The 21,120-nt window shown below is 31.9% G+C and overlaps 2 protein-coding genes across 2 annotated transcripts; one reads left to right on the top strand and one right to left on the bottom strand.

Moving 5' to 3' along the window:
- Positions 1-4,159: 4,159 nt before the first annotated feature.
- Positions 4,160-6,017, top strand: CLE25 (CLAVATA3/ESR-RELATED 25). Its single transcript, XM_047313477.2, has 2 exons — positions 4,160-4,686; positions 5,729-6,017. The coding sequence occupies exons 1-2, from the start codon at positions 4,409-4,411 to the stop codon at positions 5,766-5,768; spliced, it is 318 nt and encodes a 105-aa protein (XP_047169433.1). The 5' UTR covers positions 4,160-4,408; the 3' UTR covers positions 5,769-6,017.
- A 2,761-nt stretch (positions 6,018-8,778) lies between these two features.
- Positions 8,779-11,207, bottom strand: LOC124837979 (Leucine-rich repeat protein kinase family protein). The gene has a single exon (XM_047313474.2). It carries the CDS (start codon positions 10,996-10,998, stop codon positions 9,175-9,177), a length of 1,824 nt encoding a protein of 607 aa, XP_047169430.2. The 5' UTR covers positions 10,999-11,207; the 3' UTR covers positions 8,779-9,174.
- Positions 11,208-21,120: the final 9,913 nt, after the last annotated feature.

Genomic DNA, 21,120 nt, shown 5'->3' with positions numbered 1-21,120 from the left:
CCAAAGTAGGCAAATATGCCTTCTTTATTACCAAAATAGGCAAAATTTGACTGAAAGTGAAGTCGTGGGGGGCCAAAACGACTTCAAAAGAAGAAGTCGTGCCCCCCTGCACGACTTCACACTGTTCATAGGTACAGTGTTGAAATCGTGCATCCCAAAAACGACTTCTGGGTCCTGTAATCGATTACATTGATTTGGTAATCGATTACAGAGTGTTGAAATGGTGACCAGGCAGAAAACATACTGGTAATCGATTACGACATTTCGGTAATCGATTACCAGCTTGATTGTGTAGTAAGAAGCACTCTGCGCTCTGAGCGAGCAGTGGATGCTCGTCAAGCGAGCAGAAGAGGACGCTCGTCCAGCAAAGACACGCAGTGGACGCTCGTCTTGCAAGCAGAAGTGGACGCTCGTCTTGCAAGCAGAAGTGGACGCTCGTCCAGGGAAGATGCACGAGAGGACGCTCGTCCAGCGAGAAGAGAACGCTCGCCCTGTGGACGCAAGAGAGGACGCTCGTCCAGCTAAAAGAGGGGCGCTGGGCGCCAGTTTTTGCGAGAAGCTCGCGCCCGGGCATCGTGTAGGGTGGTCACGATTTCAACACTCTGTAATCGATTACCGTCGTCAGAAGTCGTTTTTGGGATGCACGACTTCAACACTGTTTATATCAACAGTGTGGAGTCGTGCAGGGGGGGCACGACTTCTTCAATTGAAGTCGTTTGGGCCCCCTACGACTTCCCCATTTTCGTAATATGGTTTGAATTTGCCCATTTTGGTAATATTAGAGGCATATTTGCCTACTTTGGTGCAAAAGCCTGATTTATAGTTAACTGAATGGTCATTTTGTATATTAAACATATAAAAGCTTGATAAAGATATCAAACTACAAAATATAACACAAAACAAGAGACTTGGGTTGTTACGAAAAACCTCATGGTCAAAACAAGTCGCATAAAGTTCTCTTACCCACTAACACTTCATTCATTGAATTTAGCCTTTCTTCGCAGTTGAAGTTGCATTCATTTGTTTCACACTATGCAATGGCAAATCCAAACACCATGCTAATTAGAATAACCATTTGCACACCAAATTCTGTCTTTAATTTTTAGTGATTATCATTATCATTTATACCATTATATAAATGATACACCTTTTTTCTTAACTTTTTTTATGTCATATTTTAATTCGACAATTTTATTCTTCAAAAACTTTTTAATTAGTAAAACAAGTAATTAAATAACTTATCTCTACTTTAAATAACTAAATAACTTCTCTATTTAAATATTACTATCGGATACATTTTTAATCCTATTATTATGTACTTTAAATTGTATTGTTTTAATGATTTTCAATATTATTCTCACAACAAGAATTATATATATATATATATATATATATATATATATATATATATATATATATATATATATATATATATATTAAAATTTATTATTTTGATCTAATGAAAAAGTGAATATAAACTAATAATTTTTAATTGTGCATAAATTAATTTAGTAAATGTTTACATATTAGGAGCCCATTAAGAAATATGCAAACAAACTCAATTATGCGTTTATAACCTATTTGAAAATAAGAAAAAAAAACAAATAAACATAGATAATCTTTTTTATTAATTTATTTAAACTAATTATATTTTAGTGTGCAAATAATATTCTATAGTTTGTCATATTATAACTTTATGCAATGCTTCAACTCCCAGCAACTTCCCAAGTTCAGAATCCTTGTTTTCAGGGGTTCCTCCAAAGAGTTGTACCAATATTTAGAAAGAAGGCTAATCCATTTTTGCCCTACCTGTCCAATAAAAAAATTAATCAATATATATTATCTTTTCTTAAATTAATTAGTTATGGATATAAATAATATTTAGTTTTTTAAATTTACTAAAAAGATCACTAATACACCTTTAGTCATTTATTTTAAATTACTAAAATATAATGCATTTGATACTCTAATTGAACATTTATATAATTATATATATTTTTATTATTATTTAACTTCAAATTATATAAAATATAAGTTTTTTAATATGAATTTTAATAATACTATACTTTTTTATTTAAATCATTTTAAAAATATTGTGCTATCACACAGACATGGTAAATATTTATTTATTTTTATATTAAATATTCAAACCTTCTAGCTCTCCAACTTATTTTTATCACTTAAAAGAACTTTAAAAATCAATTTATACTTTTTAAAAGAATCCCAATAAAGAAGCACAAAATAAGATGGAATGATTGGTTGAACTACGTAGGGTAGAAAGAACTTAAAAATTAGGGGCCCCAAAACTATAATAATGTCGACTACAATATAAAATACTAATATACTTATAAAATATAATAAATGATTTTTTCAATTTCAAGGTGCTTTATATACTTTTAGCAACTTGATGACTGGGATAAATATCTCTAATATATTATAATGTCTCTTGAGAGAAAGTGGGTCATAAATATACTTTTAGGATTGTTTGTGTAAACCTCTTCATAAGTATTCATAGAAAAAAAAAAGGAATAAAAAGAAAAGAACTTTTATAAAAATCTAAAATCAAACATGTGTACAAATTAAAATTTAACTTATAGAGAAGTTAATAAGAGAGACGTTAGAACTTATATAAATTAATTATACATAAACTAGTTTTAAATTTTGTGTGAATACTTTTTGAAAAAGAAACTTGAATTTATATTTTGAAGGAAACTTGAACTAGTTATTATTGAGTTTTGATGTGTTTCTAGAGTATATTTATAGATACTCATATAATTAAGATATAAGTTTATTTCATAAAAAAATTAACATTAGTTTTATCGCAAAATTTTAAAATAATAACTTTATTTTATAAATACTTTTTTTAAGATATTTTAATTAAGTTTATTTTATAAATACTTTATTAAGATATTTAATTTTTTTATTTTATTTGAGAATGTCTTTTATACTTAAATTTTCAACAATATTTTACATTACTTTGATCAGTAAAGTTTTTAACACTTTTGAAATAACACATTTATATTTATTTGATATACATTATAAAAATTAAATAATTATAAAAAAGTAAATTTATGTATTTTTAAGAAAAAAGAGAATAAAAAATAAAGAAAAATAAGATCAAATAAATATAAAAAATTTGTGTATAAAATTATTATTTTTATATTTCTTTTCTAAGTTTTATGAAAAAATAATAATGAAAAGCTAATATATATTTCCATTCATTTAAGACACGTTACAAAAATAAAATAGTGATAAAAAATAATATTTATAATTAGAAAAAAAAATAGAAAAGAGTAATATTAAATGAATATAAAAAACATGTGTATGTGAAACTTTCTCTATCAAAATTCACAAACCCAGTAAAAGACACATGAAGTGGATACTTTTCTTACACCTAAAGAGGCTCATATAACTACCTTTTCTCATTCATTTTGGCCTTTTATGTTTGTCCATGCTCTCTTCACCCTTTCTCCAATTCCCATATTTCATTTCTCTCTCTTCCCCTGCCCCCACACAACACAACCAAGCAATCTTTTCTTACTCTCTCAGACACTGTCAATTCATTACACAGCTTCAATTCTGATAAACTCTGATTACAACCATATCTAGTTTACATAATTAGAAACTATTCTAAATGCATCTTTTGCATAATCATAATAAAAGTCATTTACATTATTAGTATACTTTAATGATACTGCATTCATCATTGCAGAGAACTAACACAAAATGATACATGGAGTTTCCTTCCTATTATAACAATCTATATTTGATCCCTTTTACCAAAATGCCTCCAAACTGTAACATATACTCAATGGTTTTGAAGTGGTGGGAATTCAAGCACGAGTCAAAGTTCCACGTTGTATAAAAATGAAAAAATAGAGTATTATATAAAGATAAAAGACTCGTTAACCTTTTATCTTAAGGTTTTGGATAAAAAGTGGTGTCAATTCTTTATGTTGTTAGACTCAGATGTCATTGATGTCTGTATTTTCCCAATGAACTTCCACTTTAACAGACCCAACACGAAGGAGTTTGAACACACCAAAGAAAGAGGGAGTGTACCAAAGTTCTTAAACATCATATAACTTACATTAATTTAACACTTTTCTCATTTTTACCTAAGAAAAAAGTACATGTAAGTTGTCATAGTTTTGATAGAAGGAGTACTTGTACACTAAAAGTATTGAAAATCTTTTCCATACACACCACATAGAGAACAGTTTCTGTTGTCTGTCTTTAAATAGAGCAAGTTTCTCCAAGCCCGCCAAGTTAGGAATCAGATAGTCCTTCCCTTTTGCTCTTTCTTTTCTTCTCTTTTCTCTCTCTTTCTTATTCCTCTTATATCATCTTTCTGTCATCAATGCCACAATGTTGCTGAAACATTCTCACCCTCTTGCCTACACTTGCCATGGAAAGTCACACTCGTAAGAGGAGTGAAGAAATGGGTGTTGGTGGTGTTAAAAGGTTGCTTCTTGGAGCCTTGATATCTTTAGGAGTCATCTGGTTTATGTTTCTTGCAATCTCAGTGAACCGTCAAACCAAAAGAACAGTGCTGGTTCCAATGAATGTTATCTCCAAGCATTTGAAGTTGGTCAGCATGCAGAGACATGGCTTGCATTCAAATCCTAGACTCTTCATAGTGAGCAAGAGAAGAGTACCAAATGGACCTGATCCAATACACAACAGGTACACACATTTATCATCTTTTGAAATCCTTCATGATGATGCTTTTTCTTTCATGTAATTTGCATGGCTTACCACATTAAAACAAAGAAAAGAAATCATGGGGTGCTAAGAGTTTTGGTAAAGCTGCTGGATCATACATACAGTGTGTCTGATTTTCCATTTTTCTCAAGAATCTTCATGCCCTCTTATTAGACTCAATCAGTTGTTACATTTTTGCATTCATCTTAGTTATTTGGTGTTAAAATGAAGCATGACGTGCATGCTTAATGCATCATGCTTGGAAAAACATGAAACAACATGTTTTACAGATACATTAGTTCATGTAAAATCATGAAAATGAACGAAGAAGCAGCAGACAGTTACTTACTCTTCATTGGAAACACATTGCATGAACATGAGATAGAAAGACAAATCTTAAACGCCATGATTTTGTTTCATCTAGAATTTGGTTCTGTGGGTAATCTGTAGCAGCCTGTTTTCACATGTTCAAAAGAGGTTAAATCAATAATATAGACAATGTTGAAGTTAATTTGATTTGATTGAATTCTTAAGGCATAGATAGGTAGCCTTGGCACTTAGCTAAAGGGGGAGCTGAAGCATGATGGGCTCATACTTGATCATTTTCACTCTTTATCAAAAGCTCCTTTAACTAACAATCTTTCTCTTATTTTCATGAGAAACCAAAAAAGACATCGGGTGAAGAACTGTGCCACTTTAGTTATTGGGGGAAAAAAGAAATCGGTGCCTCCTTTTCCTTTCTATGGAAAGCTTGATTAATTTATTGGCGGATCATGAACTACTTTTAACCTTATTTGCATTAAACAATCCAATTCATGTCTTATTTGAAAGTGGAATTTTGCTTCCTATTGATGATGTTGTTGTTAATTGTTTTGAAAACCCATTATGATGTTCATCACACTGTTGCACTATGCACTGCACAATTCGGCCGTACCATGGAATTTCATGTCATTTCATTTCTTTTCATCTCTCGTATTCTGAATAACTTTGTGTAATTACTGTGTGTGGATGAATTATTATTCAGGAGAGCAGTGAAAACCAGACAGCCACCTACACAAGCCTGAGCATTGCATTGTGAAGTTCCACAGCAAGTTTGAGGTCAAATCATAGAATTTTTGCTATTCTCTTGTGGAAGAAGAATTCAGAGTGTGTTCTATAAGATCATGTTATTACTTGTTACATAGTATGATTGCAAGTGCTTTTGGAGGTTATAAGTGTGATCCTTAATGTTTTCTACTTTTTTTTTTCTTCTCTTTGAAATGTACCCTTTTGATGGTGTTGTAAATCAAGGCCTTAGGAAATGAAGTAACCAAATTTTGGATGGAATTCAATCATGTCCTTAAATTCTCAAAGTGAAAAAGAAAAGTGTGCAAGTTATGGCTATAGGTGAATTAGTGGATGATTTTCTCATCATTCATATCCTAAAATTTACACGTGAGAATATTGATAAAGACTACCCTTTTGAATACTATTTACTTTTCCCCCTTATTTATGAAAAAAAAAAACTTTTTCCCTACTCAAATCTAGAGTGAGGGAGAGAGATTTATCTAGATTTTTTGATATGTTGTAGGGGGAAAAAACAAGACAAATCATTATAATTTTTGGATTATTTGGAGCATTACACAAGAAGAAAGGGCAAGTCTCCATGCATCATATTATTAGGCTTTAATTTTTGAGAATTCCTTTTATGGTGGCACCCTCTTTCAAGTGCCTTGTGTTCAACAAAGCACTTTCCTTAATTTAAAGTTCATACATATAAACAATTCCTTTTCATTTTCCTTTTCACCTTGATCAATGCATCAAAATAAACATGGCTTCTCTTTGCCCTGCCAAGTGGACCATATAGTGATGTTACTCAGTTAATATTTAAGATCACAGAAAATAAAACACACACATATATATAGGGCTCCAAATAGACTCTAGAATAGCCTCAAATACAGGAAGGTTCCTACTGCAATATAGAAATCTTTTTGCAAATCCTAGAGAAATGATGTTTGAACTGTTATAGATTATAGATTAATGGATTGAGGAGGTTTTACAAATAGAGGTATGGAAGTAAAGGTAAATGAGCAAAGGAGCAATCCCTGGGTGGTGCTTTATCTTTATGTTTGCTTTTTCTTTCTGGTCTGATTTTCTATAGATTCGAGAAGGATGTGACTTGGTCCAAAGTAACTGATATTGAAATTATGAATCTGTTTGATCTTTGTTCCTCCATTGCATGGGAGACAGATTCTCACCCCTGCCAGTGTTTGTTTCTCTTTTCTCAATATATTGGCAGATGCAAAACCAGATCAGTCTGCTCAATTCCATCACAATGTCCTACCATCTCTTTCTTTACCATTATCAAACACCTTGTGGATCTCTAAGGAGGGCCCCATTTCTCTCATTGTCCCAATTCTACTTACTATTTTCACTATTTTATCATTTCACTTCCATAGAAAATAATAATAAAAAATTAAAACATATTAGATAAAAAATTATTGAAAATCCCAATTGATTAAATATATAATTGAATTATAATGTATAAATTGGTGCAAATATTATATTTTATGAAATTATTAGTTTTTGTGAGGTTGATTTAAGTAAAGTTCTACCATTTTAATAAAAATAAAAACCAAGTTAATTTTTTTACACCTTCATTTATATTTAATTTTGATAATAATAAAAATTAAATATATTATTCTTCTTTAAAATTATTCGAAAAAAAAGGGGTTTCTTCCTTAAACGAAATTATATATTATTTCATTTCATGTAAAGTTATTTTGTTTTGTTCTTAAACTAAATTATATATTATTTTGTTTCTATATTATATGAAAGTCTTATAAAATATCATTTTTAACAAATATATGATAACTGAAGTGTGAGAAATAAGATGTTTTTTGGTGTGATACAAAGAGTTATGCAATGGACTATAATATAATATCTATGTGAAGTTTGTTGAAAATAATATTTTATATAACTTTATAAAGTATATTAACAAAATTAATATATAATTTAATTTAAAGAATAGTTTGGAAATAAAATAAAATAAAAAGTCAATATTAAAATAATAAGAAGAATCTTTGATTAAAAATAATGAGGACCTTCAATTGTTTATTTATTTGAATTGAAATTTCCATATTCCTCCCCCCATAGTACGCAAGAGAAGGTTCAAAGTCATTGATATAATCATTTTGTTTAAGACATTGATAATAATGATCCACATAAGTTGCCATCACCCAATACTTTTCTAAGCTATGAACATTGACTCATTAATTTTAATTTTATTAATTGGAGAATTTAGACAAAGGAAATTCCTCCACACCAAGTATGTCTTTGACCAGGCATAAAAGTGTCCTACAATTTATATTTTATATTTTTAAAACTAATATAAATATAAGAAGAAAAACAGTTAATCAATTTATTATGGTTATACAAGCAAAATTTTTCCTATCTCAGACTAAAAAGACCAATAATCTCTGATAATTTTGGATTAGATTGAATAGACTCATTTTCACTACTTGATTAAGAGTAGCCTAATCTATCATTTAACAGCTCTAATTAGAAACTTGGTTGTTCGTGTCAAATAATCACACTTCGTTCTAATTTTTAAGTTCCCACATGAAAGACATTGTTCTCTTGATTGCAAGAAAAAAGTCTTCTATAAGTGAAGAGTAATTTACTACAAATTATATTGTATAAATTATTTTATATATTTTATCGAAAAACCTTTTAATTATTTAATTTATGAAAAACTTATATATTAAATTTCTTTTATGTATCATAGGAAAAAATTACGTGTCTATAATAAAATGATTGGTGGCTTGTTTTTACCTCGTTTTAATAAATTATTCGGTCAAAAGTCTTCAAACGACAACTGTTTGTAATAAAGAATAGATTCGGCTAAGACACAAATATAACTAATATAACTTGAATCAACGACACATGTTAGAAGAATAGATTATAAATGAATGAGATGATGCAACTTAATGCATTACAGAATAGATAAAGAGTTTACTTAAGGGTTTATTCATCATGATATTATGAAATTCACTGCAAATAATAAATCATTTTAAGATCCATGTAACAAGAAACTAAAATCAAATGCTTCAAACTTTCCAATCAATTAGATGTAAATGAACATAACATCATGAGATGTCTTTACAGAGCACAAGAAGATGTCCGATGTTTTTGGTCTTGAGGACATGAGATGTATATATTATACTTTGAGGATTCAAATCCGAGGTATATATTCCAAACATCTTGGACATCATCAGAGAGATTGCATTTGAATACAACAAACAGTGAAAGAAATAGATCTCATAAAATCTAACCTACCAGAAAGTTTATTATATCATACAATACAACTATACCTGATTGATTAGGGTCACCAATGGAGGAAATGCTCAAACAAACCATAAACACTAGCACCACCTGAGAACTCTCCACTCTGATTCATATAGCAGTTCAATGACAACAATCTCATCATCATCAACTACTACGCGCCTCGTTTTCTGGCTTACCAAAGATCAAGGGAAAATCATCATCATGTTCAAAGAAACTCTGATCTTTGGATAAGCCCTTTAAGGAATGATAAACCTGATACATAGACCACCTATCTTTGGGGCGTGAAACCACACAATTCAAAGCAATTTTCAGAAACTGAAGAATCTCCTCATCATGCCCCCTTCCACATATGGCTTTATCAATGCAATCCTTGATCCTTCCCAAACTAGAATGCATGTTCACCCAATCCACCAAGCTACCCTTGAACTCTTCATCCCCATTGCTAACATCAAGTGGCTTTTGCCCTGTCACCAACTCCAAAAGCAAAACACCAAAACCATACACATCCCCTTTCAATGAAGCAACCAAAGTACTTGGATACTCTGGGGCTATGTAACCAATCTCCCCCAAATCTCCATTCACAAAACTACCATTTGAGTCTGAAGCCATGAGCCTGGCTAGCCCAAAGTCCATCAACCGAGCATCAAACTCCTCATCAACAAGAATCACATTGGAGCAAATGTTCTGCTGTATAATGGGAGGGTGGCAGCCATGGTGCAGCCATGCAAGCCCCCTTGCAGCTCCTAACCCAATCCTGAACCTCATCAACCAATCCAGCACCCCACCATTCTTGTGCAACAAGGAATACAAAGTTCCATTAGACATGTGCTTGTAAACCAACAACTTCTCCTCCTCCACCACACAGTACCCCAACAGAGGAGCCAAATTTGGGTGCCTAACCTGCCCCAACCGGTTCATCTCCATCCCAAACTGCTTCTCCCCAATCCTACACGCACTCAACCGCTTCACTGCTAGCGTGGAACCATCTGGGAGATCAGCCTTGTACGTTGTCCCTGTTCTTGTCGCAAAAAGAACATTCTGCCCACTGAAATTATTGGTAGCAGCCATCAAATCCCCCAACTTCACCTTCACAATAGGCTTCTGAAAGAGACTAACTTGCACAAGCTTATACCCTCTTAGCCTCAAAGCCCAATCACCAGCAGCACCCACGCTAGAACCAACCCCATATCCCTTCTTCTTCTTCTTCCCACCCAAATGGTACCACCACCACAGGCCAAAAGCCAGCAACAATGAAGCAGCAGCGCCAAACACCCCAGCAGCAATGATAATAGCAAGGTTCTTCTTACTCATCCCACCACACTTGGATCCGAGAGGACTCCCACATAACCCACTGTTCCCCTCAAAACCCTCCCTTTCAAACCCATGGAAAAACTCAGGAATTGTCCCACTAAGTCTATTATTGGCCACAGAAAACTTCTTGAGCCTACTCAAACTCCCCAGCTCAAAGGGGATTGACCCAGAGAGCTGGTTATCCGACAACATCAACTCATTCAAATATGAACAATTCACAAGTGTGGGAGGAATAGGCCCAGAGAGTTGGTTACCAGACAAATCTAGAGCAACCAAAAACGGCATCCACTTGCAGATCTCGTGCGGGATCTCGGAGGAGAAAGAATTTGAAGCAAGATTCAACCTTTGGAGGCTCTTCCCACAGTACTGCAAAGCCTCGGGGATCCGACCCGAAAGTTTGAAATCTTGGAAGTCCAAACTCAAGACCCGGTTCTCCCTTTGGTTCCAGCAAGTCACACCCACGAAGTCGCAGATGAAACCCACGGTGGTGTTCTCGAACCGCCACGGGGAAAGGTGGCCCTGCGGATCCGAAACAGCTTCCTTGATGCCACTGAGACATTTGACATCGTCCTCGACCTGCGACGAAGCGAGGAACACGTGAAACCCCAACAGGGTTAGCAGAAGGAACGAAGAGGAAAACGTGTTGCTGTGATCCATGGAGGGGAAAGGGGGTTGTGGGGTGGGTGAAAGGTTTGATTTTTATGGTGGGGTTTGGTCTAACACAGTTGGAATGGTGCCATTGACTTGTGGGGTGTGAGAAAATGCAGAGATAAAAAGTGCAGAGAGAGATAAATGGGTGGAAGATTGTTAAAAAAGAAATTGTAGGTGTTGTTTTGGAGCTGTGTATGCATACACAGTGAGATTTGGTGATTGAAAAGAGCTTCTTTGACTGAAGATGCTGATTGGGAGAGGTTGTTTGACTGTGGTTTTCTTCCATTATCAATGAATACCAATGGTTTAGTTTTGTTTATAGATAAATTTATTAACATAAATGTTACTTAAATCCTCTCTAAACCATTACAATTTATTATAAACAACAGATTTAACTGCACCATCTTCTCTTTAGATTTAACTCATTCTCATTTATTTGTCTTTTTTCCAAAAGCATATAAAATCAGTTGCCAAATCTCACTACATACATTTTCTAAGGTAATTTGGTTTGATGCACAACTAGGTATTAAATGTGAACATATATTAATAAGGTAACGAGGATTTAACGTTAAACGTTACTTCATGTTGTGTCTTGTGCTAGATTTGTGTTTAATGTGATTTAATATTATTTTCTTATTTAGTTTTTCATCAAATCTATATATCTTGTTGTATAACTTCATTTTATAATGCAATGGTTCTTTTTAAGGCATGTTACATATGAATTTTGTCTTGTGTTAGATTTATGTTGAACACGGATTAAGATGGTAAATGACGTATTATCTCTTCTTGAGTTTTCATCGAATCAAAATTTTGTAAGATCTTAATATTTGTTTGCTTTTTAGCTCGATTTTTTTTACATTGTCTCGTGTTAAATTTACCCTGATGTTATTTAACAATGTTTTTAGAAAATGTATATATTGGTGTGTAATTTATTTGTAATTAAATGGTTTTATACAATTATTTAAATATAAATCATGACATTTGATAAGTTTGTAAAAATTTTACTAATTATCTTAAAAATTATATTAACCATAATTTTGATGAAATGATAAAATAACAGTTTGTATACTGCTCATAATCATTAAACTTGTAATATTATTTAAGTTAGACTTATCAATAATAGAGTGGACTAGTTGGCTTTAAATGTCTAACGTACATTTATTTATCATTACAATTTAAGATCTATCTTATTTGCATTACTGTATTTTATATATTTTTTCCCCATTTTATGGTACAAGTGATAATCTATCTAAATTTTTAATTTATATTGCATTCACTAAATTTATTTTATTAAGTTGTTAAATAACGTGTTTTTTTAACTTATTTTGTTATTCAGGTATATTTTTTAAAAAATTACCCATGAATAAATTATAGTCTAACATTAAATAGACCTAACCTAGGCGAACTCAAAAGTGTGTTGTTGGCCTACAATGAATCAATAAATTGGACGGACTCAATTTAACAGCCATAGGTCCAGACCTAGCTAACATGCATTAATACGAATGTGAGGGGAAAAAAAGTATGTGATTTATTATTTATATTTACATAAATAAATTATTAAAAATAGTAGTTTAATTATGTTTTTTTCTCTATACCATTATGTGTTTTTTTTTTCACATATTTTTAAACTTTGTTTTATTTAGGTCATTTTCTTCTAAGAAAGTCATGGATTTAATTTTTTATAACTATTGTAATATAATTATAGTAACCATATATATTTATAACACTATAAATATTTGAGAAATTTTTTCTATATTAAAGAAATTATAATCAAGTGGGATTAGAATAATGTCATGTAATTATATTGTCAGAACTCATTAAAACCCACTAAAAAATCTCAAGTAGTAGAAGCCAAGTGTCAAGTAAAGGGGATCTGGAAATCCGAAAGTGGAAGACAGATGTGAGTAGCTGAGTGACCATTCGGTTTTGAGTGTAGAAGAAAAACTTAGTTTTTAAAATTCACGCCACTCTCTGCATGCAACCATCTTCTTCAACTTTCTGAAACTCCATTTTTCTCCTCCTTCTCTCTAAAAACCCCCTACTCCTCTCTAAGAAATCTTACTCTTTTCTTCCTCCGATCACCACTCAGGCACCATTTCCATTCTCCCGACGTCGAGGGCATTGTTTGAACCGATCAGTTTTTTATTCTGAGCTGGTAAGTTCATCTCTCCCTCAGCCGAGTGGTTTTTCTGTACATGCAAACTCAGTTTTCGGTTGCATGAGTTTCTTAACCCCTTTCTGAATGCCTTTTTGGTCCTTCATTTGGTTAGTTTCGTAAATCGCGATCGTAGTCTTCTAAGAAATTAGTGGTGAACCATATTCTACATCTGTGAGTGTTCGGTCACGTTAAGAGGTAAGGGAAGCTTATATAATTTGATTAAGATTCTTGTTTTGAATGGATGCATGTTCGTTGATTGCTGAATGAATATGAAATATGATTGTTACTGCATTGTTGGTTGTATGAGTATATGAATCCAAAAGATGAGAAACGGGAATGATATTGTGTTCGATGATTTGGTTGATGATGAAATATTGTATGTTATTTAAAAGTATTGATGATTAATGAAAGCCATGAAATGGGTAGGGATTTTGTCTGAGAGTCATTCTGTAATACTCTGCTGTATTATCTAAACTGTGATCGAGAGTTAGTATTGACCATTCAGTTATACTTGAGTAATCGGTCTTGGACCAAGCGTTCGTTTTCAGTAGCGTTCGTTCTTAATAAGTGTTTGGAATTAGACCAGCGCTCGTTCGATATAGTGTTCGGTTTTCTTGTGGACTCAGTTGGAACTGGATTCTTTCATTTGGAGAGAATTCCAGTTAGGGACCTAGCGTTTTCATTTTGGTTATATCTGTAAATAAACGTTCAACCAAGGATATTCGTTCCTTGGTATTTGGTTGTAAACTTCAGTATATTTATATGTATTTGTATATTTCGTTCGTTCTTGAACACGAGTTAAATGGTATCTAATATTTATCAAGCCTTTATTCTATAAGTTTAGTGGTACTCGGTCTTACACCAAGTGCTCGTACTAAGTAGTGCTCGGTCTTACACCAAGTGCTCGTATTAAGTAGTGCTCAGTCTTACACCAAGCGCTCGTACTAAGTGGTGCTCGATCTTAAACCAAGCGTTCGACATTGATTCCTTAATCTAATTTTATAATAAGAGCATTCGGCCAATACCAATAGCGTTCGGACTCTACAGTGCTCGGTCTTTGACTAACACTCGTTCTCCTTGATGTTAAACTCATAAATAAGCTAAGTATTTATAGTGTTCGGTTTCTTCATGTAATTATGTCCGTTATTATTATTTGATGTCATACAATATCAGTTTCTAATGGTGTTCGGCCTAGAGTCTTAGTACTCGGCCTAGACTTAGTTGCGTTCGGTTTAAACTCTCAGGGGTCAGTTCTATGAAACAGCTCACCTTGTAAATAACGTTTGATTCTATCAGTCCCTAAGAAGTATCATTGTATTCGGTCTCTTTCACAACCTCGATAGTAACTCTCTCGGTTTGATCTGTTTTGAGCGGGGAAACATCTCGGTCTCACTCCAAGTGTTCGGTCTTGTTTTAGGTTGAAGATTAACGTTTGTTATTCAGTATCCTATGGGATCTTTAGTCAAATTGGTTCGGTTGGAGGTTTTGACAATGAAATATGATGGAATATGATGTAGATGAAATGAGTAGGAATATGAAAGAGTATTTCGGGGAGGAATATCTCATGAATTGATACTAGAATGGTAAAGTATGAATGTGGGCACGCTAAGCTGGCGGATCATCCTGATATTCCGTGATTACTCATTCTCACATAGAGAAGGGTAAGTCATGTGTGGGAATGGCAGGAGGTCCTAGTCCTTATGGTTAATTTGGACAGATAGGACTAACCTCGGGTGACAGTTGTTGAGGGTATCCCAGTTACTACATCACCTGGGTGCACGAACGTCGTAGCTACATAGAATTCATATAGTTCGGACAGTCAGAGTCAAGTGGTCGTTATTTGCATGCCATGATGTATGAATTATGATTTGGTTATTTTTTGATTGAATGATGAAGATTGTATGTTTTATTGGATGAATTAAATTACATAAGCTTACCCTATTTTCTATCTTGTCTGTTTTGTACGTTCGATCGTTTCTGATCATCCGTGTGGATGTGAGCAGAAGTAGAAGAGTTGCTGGAAGAAGCACTAGAAGAGGTGAAAGTGAAGACTGAACCTTAGGACGTTCGACCAATTGTTGGCCTCTTCTTTTATGGGAACGTTCGGTATAAGTATTTTGTAAACCGTTCGTTCTAGTTATAGTCATTGTATAGTTTTAACTCCCTGCTATTTAGTAAGGTCGTTCGGCCACAACCGTGTACATCCTATCTTATGTAAGAACTGGCCTGTAGTATTATAAATGTGATGTTTCTATTATATGGTTTTACACTATATTTTTGGAATATTACATATATATTTATAAATATTTAAATATACAAAAAAATTATTGAAATCTCCTTCTATAGCGATAGTAAACTGTTAAAAAAAATACTAAAAAAGGTCAAAAATTTTGTGTGAAAATACATTTTGTAACAATCCTAAATAGCATGTATTATACTATTAATCATGTCATTAGCTAAACAGTAGTAGCCGACAATATCACTAAAATATTAACATATAATTATTTACAATATATAATATTGTTTTTCAAAAATAATAACCAAGTTATTTTAACACCAAATATACATTTGTATTTACTTTTTTTCATATCAACATAACTTAAAACAAAACTCTATACATGCAGTGGTGCTACTCACTACCATATGTAGAAATATCTGGAAAAAAAATAAACTAATGAAGATTCTCAATATTTCTTACAAAAATATTATTATAAAAGACTCAATCCCTCAATTTAATATTTATTTACTATATCACCGTCATTGCACACAGATGTATAAACTTTTACTATATTTCCGGAAGTCAAATATATTAGTGACTCAAATATATTAGTGACTCAAATAAGGTGTATTTGTTATGTCTATCAAAGAGTTATAACAATAGATTTGAATATTAGATTTTTAATCTCATGACTATGGTAAATTTCTATATATATGACTCCAATTCTTTTCATATTCCAAAATAGAAACTTTAATCGACTTTCATTATTAGAAATCATTTTTTACTTGAATCTGGTATTAGTCGAGGCAGGATAGTCTCCACATGAATCTATTCTCAATATACCACCTATCAGCACATCACATCAAAGTAATACTCCTTTCCTAGGAGTCATTTCATACATATCTTATGCAAAATACTCAAATTAAACTTCTATCACTTCACTTTAATTTAAAACAATAAAATATAGGCTTAATTACCTACTTAGTCCCCATGTTCGGAGGTAATTTGCTGTTTAGTACCCGGTTTTAAAAATGTAGGCATTTGATACCTATGTTTTGAAATTTGTATCAATTGAATCCTACCCACTTAACGCCGTTATAAATCTAACGTTTTTCTGACTGTGTATGTGATTTGTGGACGAGCGTTTGTGGACGAGCGACGAGGACGCTCGTCCAGCGAAGAGGACGCTCGTCCAGCGAGGCAGAAGAGGACGCTCGTCCAGCGAAGCGAACGCCCAGTCAGGCAGAAGAGGACGCTCGTCCAGCGAAGCGAACGCCCAGTCAGGCAGAAGAGGACGCTCGTCCAACGAAGCGAACGCTCGTCCATAACCGCTCGTCCACAAATCACATACACAGTCAGAAAAAACGTTAGATTTATAACGGCGTTAAGTGGGTAGGATTCAATTGATACAAATTTCAAAACATAGGTATCAAATGCCTACATTTTTAAAACCGGGTACTAAACAGCAAATTACCTCTGAACATGGGGACTAAGTAGGTAATTAAGCCTAAAATATATTTTGCTTAAACTCCCACCCAGCGAGACCCCTCCCTCGTCCAGCACCACCAGATTGTTGGTCCCAAGGGTGTCTCACCACCCATGGGGCTCTCTACAATGGTTGCCCGATGTTCTCTAGCTAGTTGACACTCGATGCTAGAGCTCTATGTGGTCCATTTTTTGAATAACATCCAACCATATTCAGTTGACGTCTAGCGATCCAACCCTTGAAACTCTGAAATTCATATTTAAGGTAGCGCTCAACACTATAGCAAATAAATAAGAGTTTTAGTGTGTTTAAAACTAATTAATGGGGTATATTTAAGTTATTTCAAAACTTCTCTATGCCATATATAGGTCCATTACTTTTAAAAAAATTCTCAATATATCAATGCACCAATTTAAAACACACCAAACATAAATCATATATTTTATGCAATCTCATTTCTTTACAAAAACAACACCCTAAATACTCAATTCAACACAAGGAAAAACAACTCAATAGAACAACTCAACAATCATGCCATCAAAGTTCAATCTCTTTTACTACTCTCATAATCATCACAAATAAAAGAAATCAAATCATTCATTCTAACATGAATAATCAAATAACATCTAAACAAAAATCAAATAAATGAATCAAACCCCAAAAGTTCTCGTCATAGGCGTTTCAATTTTATTGTGATTTTTAAAATAATTTTATTTTAGAATTCTTACTAACTCTCCTTATCTAAAAAATAGCTTGTTTCCAAACTTATCTCTAAACTCAAGAAATTAAGTTATCCCCAATTTGAGACCTATACCCAAATGTTCAAACAAAGTCAAATTTCATTATAACAAAGGGGTTATAACTCTACTACTCATTAGGTTAATTCATTTCACGTCTAGGACCAAAACAGTTGTCATAAACTAGGATTTCTCTTGACTCTCACCATATGACTCATTATAATTTATTTGAGTATGAATAGTTATTAGAATTCAAGATATCTCGCTTTCAAAACTCTCATATGTCAAAGCATGCACTAACTTTACCACATCACTAAATTTCTCCTTTAAATTCTCTCAACAACATCTCAAATCATATTCATCCATAGAAACAACATCACACATATCAAGCATGCATAAGCACCATAATCAATCCCAAATCTATAATAATTATGCATAGAATCTAAAACAAACCAATTCAAACAAACAAAGAATCAGAAAATTAAGAAAACCACACTAACACTTAAACTAACGCTCAACACAAAACTTCTCTCAACAAGGAACGCTCAGCGCCAAAGCTCTCGTAAATTGTCTTGCTCAGCGAAACCAACCTATTGCTCAACGAAACAAGATGAAAGAGGTTCCAGACCTGCAAAGAAAAGTGACGCAGAACGGTACTTTACCACAGCTTAGCGTCAGACCATTCGCAACATTTGGTCCTCAACGATACAAACCCGATGCTCAGTGGTTTGGAGCTAAAATGCTCGTAGACCTTCACAACTAAGCTTACACTCAGTGCCACACTAATGTCGCTTAATGCCATGTCAGAAATCAACAACTTTAACTCTATAATTTTGGGAAACAAAGACCTATTCAGATAATCAAATTAATATTCATGACTCAATGTTTGGTTCAAAAAACAGGTTTAGGTATTAGAATGAATATCAATTTGCTCATATGACCAGATTCTTAATTTTTCACCTTAACACCATTTTCAACAAAAAAAAACAAGCAATATCCAACAGGAAACATAACAAAAACTCTACATGCCAAACTACTAAATTTAGATCAACGAGCATGCAACACAATTCATCAAAGCATCAACAACTTTAAAAGTGGTAGTTAGTTTTCCTTACCCTAAAAGATGACCACAATGCTCTAGAAAACCTAAAACAACTCCAAGAGTACATGAACCTCTATTTATTCATACAAACAACAGAAACATGATCAGAGCATACCGTTATAATCATTGATCAATAGAGACTTAAATTGATGAGTAAAAAGACACATGCTAGCTGAGCGGGACCCACATGCAACATATACAAGAAAAGACCAAGAAAAAAGGATTAAAACTCAACTTACTCAAACGGAGAAACTGATCGGTCCAAATTGAAGAGTTCGCTGCTAGGATTAACTCGGTTCTTCAATCATACAAACAAAGGATAAGAACTACTAGTGAAAAGTCAGAGAACTCTAGAAAAATGGTTTTTAGATAAATAATGTGTTTTAAAATTATGAAACTCATTCATAATAAAACTATTTTTATTAAAATCTTTTAATATTAAAATAGTTGAGTCTCACTATTTTTAAACCATTATCACTCTTAAAATATCATTTTCTTGTTCTTTACATCTGTAATATATTCATTTTTTATATTTTAATTTCATTAACATTTGAGTTAACCCCTTTGAAAGAAATGGTAGAAACTAGAAGCAAATTATTGAATGTTACAAGAAAAGATTTCAAAAAATATATCATAAATACTAAAACAAAATATAACAAAATAAAGAAGGAAAAAATATCAAATAAATAATTTTATAAGGAAATAAAAAAATAATGTACTATACCTTCACCAAAATATATTTAAACCCAATTTTTTCATTGTAAAATTTATAGGTATAAAGCTTAAACTTAGAAGTTAATTTATATTGAAAGATATTAAATAATAGTCTTTTGGCCCATGTGAAAGATATAACTTCTGCTGTGCATGAAGATCAGTTCCATGAAAGTTATCTTCAAATGTGTAAGTTGGTGAAGAAAAAAGGTGTGGAGGATATAATATTATAAACATTTTTCTATGAACTTCTCAATTAAAGATTTAAGAAAAAACAAAATTAATCTCTTTAGATATAAGTTTATTTACTGAAACCCTTTTGTGTAATTTTTTATTTCTTTTAATTTGTTCATAAACTAATTTTAACTTATAAGAAATAATTTTATTTTTTTTCTCTAAAAAAATTATGGAACAATTTTATGTCCACATCATATATTTCATTTTTTATTAGTTGCATGGTATAATTAAGGTAATAGATATACCTCGCTTTTAAGTCTTTCACTTTGATTTCATAAGGTAATAAGTCACACTTAAATAATTGATTCATTTTACATGAACAATGTATGTACTTAACATACAGAGAAATAATTGACAAAGTATATTGTTTCAACTATTTCTGAAACTTCTTAATATAACTTATTTTATATTAAAAAAATATGTCATCCAAATTAAGAATAAACAACTTGATTAAGAGATAACGGTTGCCACATTTTTTTGATAAATAAAAGTTGATACCATTATAACCATCGATGTTAGAGTAAACATGCATTTTAATTAACTATATTTATTAAATAACATATTGTAACAGTTTTTATTAATAAAATCTATTTTCTTTTAATAACACTCACCTCAATTACTAGAACAATGAATTAATGTATATATATATATGTATATTTAGAATAAAACCTTTTTAATAATGACGGCTAAAATCTATTAATATTATTAAAAATAATCATCAGGAAGCATTTACGGTTTTTAGCTACAATACAAATATTCAAATAAAATAAAAATGTATAACATTACAGAAATTTGGAAACAAAAATCGCAATAAATAGATAAATTAAATATAAAAAGTATAATAAACCTTTAAGATGTTTGTGCGAGATGTGACAGTTTAGTTGATCTAACAATAATTGACGAGTACTTTATTACCAAAAATCTGTAGTTTATATTTTAATTTGAAAGACATGACCCGTTTATTTATGGAGTAATTCGTAAGTAAAGAAAACATCAAAGTGATTGTGATTTGGGAAAAGGATATTATATAAAAAGAAAATAATATTAAAAATTTATTATTGAGGAGAGTGTTTCATTCAAGGATTTGAATTTTTTGAAACATGTTATGGCTTTGGACAAACCTCTTCTCATCAAGAATTATTGGTAAATTCTTGTCTTAACCGTACAAGACAAATTTATATGATAAAGTTAAAAGAAGTGCTCAATTATTTGAAGAAATAATCACTCATTTAAATAAAAAAATAGTAGTTATTAATTATTTTTGTGTTAAAAGTTCACACTAATTAAAAATAAAATCAATTTAAAATATATAAATAAGTGTAAATCTTATTTTATAAACTGATTTTATAAAGTTGAATTACACTTAAAATATACCGGTTGAGATGATATTATGATATAAGAACTAAATTATAACTTATAAACTTGACAAGATTTGATAATCCAAATTTAATGAAAAAAAAATTACTTGAATTTATTAAC

This window comes from Vigna umbellata, chromosome 4 (assembly GCF_029865625.1).
Source record: "Vigna umbellata cultivar VRB3 chromosome 4, Vumbellata_1.0, whole genome shotgun sequence".
Taxonomy (NCBI): Eukaryota; Viridiplantae; Streptophyta; class Magnoliopsida; order Fabales; family Fabaceae; genus Vigna; species Vigna umbellata.
The sequence above is the reverse complement of the archived record's forward strand: the minus strand, read 5'-3'. Positions and strand labels throughout refer to the sequence as shown.

Coding starts and splice junctions, on each gene's coding strand:
- LOC124837979 (XM_047313474.2), bottom strand. CDS start 10,998: ATGGATCACAGCAACACGTTTTCCTCTTCGTTCCTTCTGCTAACCCTG.
- CLE25 (XM_047313477.2), top strand. CDS start 4,409: ATGGAAAGTCACACTCGTAAGAGGAGTGAAGAAATGGGTGTTGGTGGT. Junction 4,687..5,728: donor CCTGATCCAATACACAACAG/GTACACACATTT, acceptor ATTATTATTCAG/GAGAGCAGTGAAAACCAGAC.